Source organism: Synchiropus splendidus, chromosome 1, assembly GCF_027744825.2.
Source record: "Synchiropus splendidus isolate RoL2022-P1 chromosome 1, RoL_Sspl_1.0, whole genome shotgun sequence".
NCBI classification, from domain to species: domain Eukaryota; kingdom Metazoa; phylum Chordata; class Actinopteri; order Syngnathiformes; family Callionymidae; genus Synchiropus; species Synchiropus splendidus.
In genome coordinates, this window is record NC_071334.1 from 13,866,661 (window position 1) to 13,873,603 (window position 6,943).

Genomic DNA, 6,943 nt, shown 5'->3' on the forward strand with positions numbered 1-6,943 from the left:
ACAATAAATGTCTAGAACAGAAATCAAAATGAAGCTTTTTTTTTCTTTGTACAGAAAAAAAACAACAGGAAAAGTGCATAATCAATAAGAACATAAAAGGGCACTTTGTCATTTTGGTGCTATGTCTTGTTATAAATACTGCTACAGCACAGCTCCTGTCCAAGGCCCAGAAAAAACAGATGTGTACTTACTCCCCCAGTGGAACAGTCGACTGGATATAGAAAAACAACAACACAACACAACCGATCAGGAAGCTCTTCTGTGCCACTACGCTATCGCCACCAGGTGTTCAGGTTGGGTATTTCTAGTTCACCACTTGCAGTGCCTTCATGTCCTCCCGTTTGTGACAGTTATAGCATGTAAAAACAAGAACCTGTGCCCTTGATATCTCGCCCACTTAATCGTAGGCCCCAACCCTCATTTCCACCACAGGAATACTTCAAATATCTGGTCTCCATTTTCATGGAATTGCACATTAGAGGGTTTACAAGAGTGGAATGTGGAAGCAGGAGGATAAGCTGTGATATAAACCTCAGTGTTGATATGACGAGTAATGAGGGCTTAAAGTAGCCACTTCAAATATATTTACACGTTGTGTTAAGATAATACGGGTACATAATAATCTAGGCCACCCACACATGTAATACACAAACCAGCGCCTAGCCAGGTCCGGACTCTGCACCCTGGACACACACTAACGTTGCTTCACACCAAGAAAAGAATGGAGGATTCCATCGAGCAGAAGAAAGCTAAAATAGTTGTCAGGTTTTGTTCGTTCTTCGGGGACTCACAAAAAGGCAGTCATAGAAACTGAATACGCCGTTGTCTAAAGACTTCTGACTTGGTATGTTGTCGTTGCTGGATAGGTGTCGGCAGTCGACAGATTTAGGAGTGGGAGGGGTCGGTCCTATGAGAGTTGAGCAGAGGAGTGGTGAAGCAGGAAGACCAGGAAGGATAAAGACGATCAGAGTGTGCTCCGTCCAGTTCTGTCCAGTGGGGGACACGGTTAAGGCGATGGTGGATGCAGACGCACTTGTCTCCTCACAGGAGCGTGCAGCGAAAGAAACTGCTTTTCTTGGGTTGTTCTGTAATCTTCACTCCTTGACTGCTGCCCTGTGGGTTGTTGCCCTCCTGAGAGACGCAGTCACATCAAATGGTCAAAAAAAAAGAACGACAGCAGACGCATGAATTGAGAGCGACAATGGGTGTGCTTACCAGTTTCTTGTCCATTTTCGCTTTGATGTCTCTCGCAAGAGTTAGGAAGGCCTACACAGAAACAGCAAACAGACTTGTTCAGGTTCATCTATAGCTGAACACAAACTTAAAATGAGGGGTTTAACGGAATTCTTATGCACTGAATTGCCCAGATCACTCTGTTGTCAAAAAGCAGTTTAAAGAAATGTAAGCATGAAATGGCTGTGCTAAATACTTCGTAGCAGGGGGTGCTCAGATACGCGTCTGAGAGGGCCACAAGGAATTCTTTCAACAAGTCAAAGGGCCATTCATTGAAGCTGGTCACGCGACATGGTGTACGGCAAAACAACAATAGAAATAGAAATGCCGCAAGCCACATTTCCAATGGAGCACTGGATGTCAGTACTGACAGTTTTTCTTAAGCAGGAAACGGAAGGGAACAAAATGGCTCTTTCGAGTGTAAAGGTTGCCGACCCCTGGTGCAGATGAATCCAATGTGTCTCAAAAATAATGATCAACACATTCACCACAGCAATCCAATCTAACTTTGACACACGTTTCTATAGCCTCCAATTTGTAGCAAACCACCAATTTAAGGATATTGTGTCATGGAATACATTAATGAATGAGGAACAGCTCAGCCTCATAATAGAGAAGATTCATGCTTTTGAAACTCACACCAACAACAATTTGTTGAGATCATTGAGATAAAACCTTTTTAACCACATAATGAACTTCAACACTGACAGAAGATGATTCACTTATGAAGACGGTGTTCCAGACAGCTGCCAACAGCACGATAACGTTGTACATGTAGCCACTGATTCCAATATACCGAGCAGACACCCCAGTCAAATGTTCTTTAACTGCAAATAAATAACAGCCAAGGCCCTTCCACACCGTCCTCTCCAGGGAAGGGGCTCGCTATGTCTCCCAAAGTAGCTTCCCTCCACACTATTTTCCCAAACACAGCTCCCTCTTCCACACTAAACATCTTGCTCTTTTGCAACTTCCATAATCAGCCAATTCTGTGATTCCGTGACCAGACAGCATTATTCGCTGTGACTTGTGTGCCGCATAAGCACATGGACTGCATATGAATATAAACTATAATAAACCAGTATAAACTATAACACCACCACCACACATACTTCCATGACTTAAATAACTCAGGAGCGTCTTCAAACATTTTGTCTATTGAAAGAATGACAAAGTATATACACTTACATTCTCCACATTGATGTTTGCTTTTGCACTCGTCTCCATGAACTTGATGCCGTACTCCAGCGCCAGCTGGCGAAGAAGAGGTATGCCTTAACACATTTGAACCATATAGACGTATATGAATGGCATTAGTTTGCTTGGTGTACACCTACGGTTTTAACTGTAGTGTTATGGTTAAAGTTGTGATCTACTTCAAAGACAGGAAGTGAGATAGACAAATTCCTAATCACCTTTTCGCCTCTTTCTTTCGAAACCTGCCTTTTATCATTCACATCACATTTGTTTCCAAGAACCATCCTCTCCACGTCCGACGATGCATGCTGTGAAAAGGAAAATCAGACAATTCATCAGCAAACAGAGATAGGAAGCTCTTAAGAGACATGAAGCATGAACCCCAATACCTCTTCTATATTTCGTATCCAGTTCTTGATGTTGTCAAAAGACTTTTCATTGGTGATGTCATACACCAACATGATGCCCTGTAGAGATCAGAAAACAAGAAATTAATGACCAAAATACATTCCAGTCCTCGCTCGGATGAAACTATCTAGATCCTTTACATGCTCAATAACCGTGTGAGAGATGGAACACAATCCACAATTCAGCGTTAAAGATTCAAATGTGGATCAATATGCATCCGGTTTGACTAGTATTGAAGGACAGGTCATCATAATTTGCATGCGCACGCCTCATAGTCCCTCTAGGTGTGTGTATGAAAGGAGTCCGAACAGTAAGGGGTGTGGTGGCTCTGCAGTAGTTGTATGCAACTGCTTTCCCTTTAGGAACCACCATTATACACAGTGATGATACCAGCGGTACATACCATGGCTCCTCTGTAATAGGCCGTTGTGATGGTCCTGAACCGCTCCTGTCCTGCTGTATCCCTACAGTGGACAGAAAGAGTATTTCATACTTCAACCATAATTTGAGTTATTTCTCCCTCCACTTGAGAAATTACATTTTAATAGAACAAATAATGCAAAATGAGATTTGTATCATCTCTATAATGCAACAGTTTGAGTAGGTAATTTAAAAACAAGCCAAAATCTCAGATAACAAATAGCATTACACAGAGTTCCTTAAAAGACATTCACTCTAGACGCAGTAGAATAAAACCAAGTTGAAATCATAACCTGTCAGTCAGCATGTTAAAGTCCACAGCACAGAACAAGATGTGAATGAAACTCATTTAGATAAGATTAGACATCGCTTCACTCGTCCTAATGGAGTATCAGGGTCACTCCTTCGTCATTACATTTACCTTTTACTGAAGGAAATGTGTACAGCATGAAGAAGATAAGTCATTGGACTATTGATGAGAGCTAGACCATCACCAGTTCTATTCGTGCCATTTCTCCTGGTTGAGATTTTTGGAGTCTTCTAAAAGCTACCGAGGATTCACTGTTACTAAACTCTTTCACAGTTGAACTTCCTTGTTTAATGATGTGACAGGACAGTAGTTTAACTTCAACTTCTCAGACACTAATGCTAACCAAAATACTGAACAACTCAAGTATTTCCATTTTACTCTCCGATAATGGACAATTACTGTACTCCTTAAAGCCATCCATAAAACGTTTTGGGATTAATAGTAATGGCAAATGTAACACTCGGGTGCTTTATGTAGGTGTAGTTGCTCTGGTAAAAAGGATTTAAAACTAACAAAATTATAGAAAAATTTAAATGCTACCATTGAACCTACAGATACAATAGTGAAATTGTAGTTGTTTTGTTAGTCGTTGTGTTTGATAAAGAGGTGCAAGTTATCGAGCACAGTCAAACCTCATGTCGCTGTGGTATCATTTCTAGATTTGCGAAACGGAAACCATGGGGTGACTCGTGGCCACAAAGCGCTTAGGAGTTTCAGGTCTGCAACAACGCACTGCAGAATATTGTAGATCATCGTCACAGGTTCAATGTTGAGCGCCAAACGTTATTAAGACTAGGAAATGTCAATAGGCTGGGAACATAAAATTAGTAAACCTCGTTATAACACATGCGAGGCTGTTCATGTGACAAATAAATATCTAATTTTAAGTTTTCTCCAATGAAATCCCACTTCTCTTTATTTAAGAGCTTATTAAAAGGCTTAAAATAAATCATCTTACGGGAAAAAAAGCGTACTAAAACCTGTTACACTTAAATTGCAACATTTGAAGTTGAACTGGATTACCAAACAATGGATGTGGACAGTGTCCTCATATATGATAAATACATGTCAGATCAAGAAGCAAGAACACTAACAAAGAAAGACATTTGACTTCTTGGAGTGACTCGCATGATTGCGCCTCTAGAGCAGGGGTGGGCAATCTGGTCCTCGGGCTGGTGTGGTGCAGGTGTTTGTTCCAACTGACTAAGCACCAATGAGGTTTCAGCTGAAATAAGCAACACCAATGAACTGCATGTACTCCAAGTACTGGGTTCTGATATCCTCAGAAATGGGAAAGCATTACTGTTATTACTATTACAGTTATTGAAGTGGGAAAACAAGGTAGTGACAAAAGCTATTCTCACGAGTTCCTTGACCAGATGGATATGAGCAACCTCTTGCTAAATATACTTCCCAATAAGAAACCCCACCGGATGAGGAGGAGACACAAATTGCAGAATGTGTATCTTTCTTTTGATGAATTTCATTGATTGAAAACTTCTTCCAGTTGATGTTTGCGTGAGCCATCTAGGATTGCCTATTTTTGGGGTGGTGAGGCTTCTCCCACTTTCCGACTGGGAAATCCTGGGTAACGTCACCAGGGGGCGCAACAGGGCCCACCCCAGTTCCAATGACAACTGGAACACCAGAAAACACCTCATTGGTGAAAAGGCGTCCTCTTCATTGGTTGGAATGAAAAACCTGCACCCACTATGCGGAACTAATTCCTGCTTACACACTGTAAAATATAGAAACTTTTTTTTTATTAATTAAAGGTTGTGACTATAAATTGTGATTTTCTTTTCACAACAGGAGGAAAAAATAGAATCAGAATAGATGTTATTCACTTTAATAAATAATAAAACAGCAATAATCCAAATGCAGATTTAATACTGTCGCCAGTTATTGGAATTTCGGTCACACATAGGAGAAATTTAGACTTACAGATAGACACATCATGGATGTAACATTAACAATATATCTGACAGTCGTGGGGCAGATTTAAGAAGAGTACAAACAAAGGTCTTAGCTTCCCACTTGAACCCGTGACTTACCATATTTGTAGCTTGATCTTCTTCCCATCTAACTCTATTGTTCTAATCTTGAAGTCAATACCTATAACAAGAGACAGACAAATTAATCGGCGGGTGTCAAGTATATCATGGGGTGGATTTTATAAAAAGACAGTAACTATATAGCACGTAATTGAACGACGTACATATTGATCGATGGCATATCTCGGAGTTCTCGGGTGATTTTATGAAAACCGACACTACTCGCAAAGCTAACTAGCTAGCTCACTGACAGCTCGGCATCGACAATATTTAGTCATCCTTGGGTCGATTTCTATTGATCGGACATATATCTCCGTATATCACGAGGTTTGGGAGGATGACTATCTTTCAAACTGCAGCTGACGGTGGGTAAAAACTGCATGTACATCGCCGACAGAGCTGCTTCCTGACTAGGAACTATAGGATGTTTGTTAGCCTAAAAAGTTAGCAGCAAATTAGCCAGACGGGATGGGCTGCTCCTTCAATACTTCTCCGCTCAGACTCGACCCACAGTCCTCCTGTTACCTACCTATGGTAGAGATAAACGTGGAATTGAATGCGTCCTCTGAGAACCTGAATAAGACACATGTCTTTCCGACGCCCGAGTCGCCGATTAAAAGTAGTTTAAACAAGTAGTCGTAAGTCTTCGCCATGTTATTAGCTAGCAGTCTTGTGCGGAAATCCCGCCCGGTGTAGAGACGATGACGTCACCGCCCGCTCGTGTTTCTTTGGTCAGATCTGCTGTGGAAACAGTGACGTCAGCACAACTCGGGTTCCTTTTGGTCGGAGCAGCTGTCAGTCTCCTCTGGCCTCGTCAGCTCCGGAAGTCACTCAGGGTGTGTTGGATTTACGTCACCAGTTGTCCGGATGGGACACTTTATATAGTCGATTGACGTTTATACCTTTTTTCATGTACTTTATTACAAATTGTGCAGCACTTTGTGATTAGTGATGGGGAAATTTAAAACAAGTCGTTGGAAATACAATATTGCAGTCTCATTCACAGAAAACAGGAAGTTGCGTTTACATGTTATTTTTTATTTTCTTTGCCATCTGCGAGAGACTCGGAGTAGAACCAACTCTTTCCAGCATCATTTGAACCAAATATCGCGGTTTAGACGTCAGAATCTTTGTGATGAATTCATTTAATTATGATGCAGTTGAGGTGAGCGCCTGGATATTGGTGGATTTAGAAATCCACTGCCTGTTAAAGGGGCAAACGCTGTCCCACCGGAAGTCCACTGTCAACTCTGACCACAGCAGTGAAGGAGCAGAAATGTCTTTTCTTCATTCCAAATGGTCTTCAGAGTCATTTATGTCC

The 6,943-nt window shown here is 41.4% G+C and overlaps 1 protein-coding gene across 1 annotated transcript; it reads right to left on the reverse strand.

Moving 5' to 3' along the window:
• Positions 1–23: 23 nt before the first annotated feature.
• On the reverse strand, positions 24–6,447 carry LOC128751975 (ras-related protein Rab-8A). Its single transcript, XM_053853038.1, has 8 exons — positions 6,152–6,447; positions 5,623–5,683; positions 3,242–3,302; positions 2,820–2,897; positions 2,649–2,738; positions 2,422–2,487; positions 1,216–1,266; positions 24–1,131 (listed from the first exon to the last, which is right to left on the reverse strand). The coding sequence occupies exons 1-8, from the start codon at positions 6,273–6,275 to the stop codon at positions 1,042–1,044; spliced, it is 621 nt and encodes a 206-aa protein (XP_053709013.1). The 5' UTR covers positions 6,276–6,447; the 3' UTR covers positions 24–1,041.
• Between the last annotated feature and the right edge of the window lie 496 nt (positions 6,448–6,943).

Coding starts and splice junctions, on each gene's coding strand:
- LOC128751975 (XM_053853038.1), bottom strand. CDS start 6,275: ATGGCGAAGACTTACGACTACTTGTTTAAACTACTTTTAATCGGCGAC. Junction 3,303..5,622: donor AAGATCAAGCTACAAATATG/GTAAGTCACGGG, acceptor TGTCCACTGTAG/GGATACAGCAGGACAGGAGC. Junction 2,739..2,819: donor GGATACGAAATATAGAAGAG/GTATTGGGGTTC, acceptor TCCTTTTCACAG/CATGCATCGTCGGACGTGGA.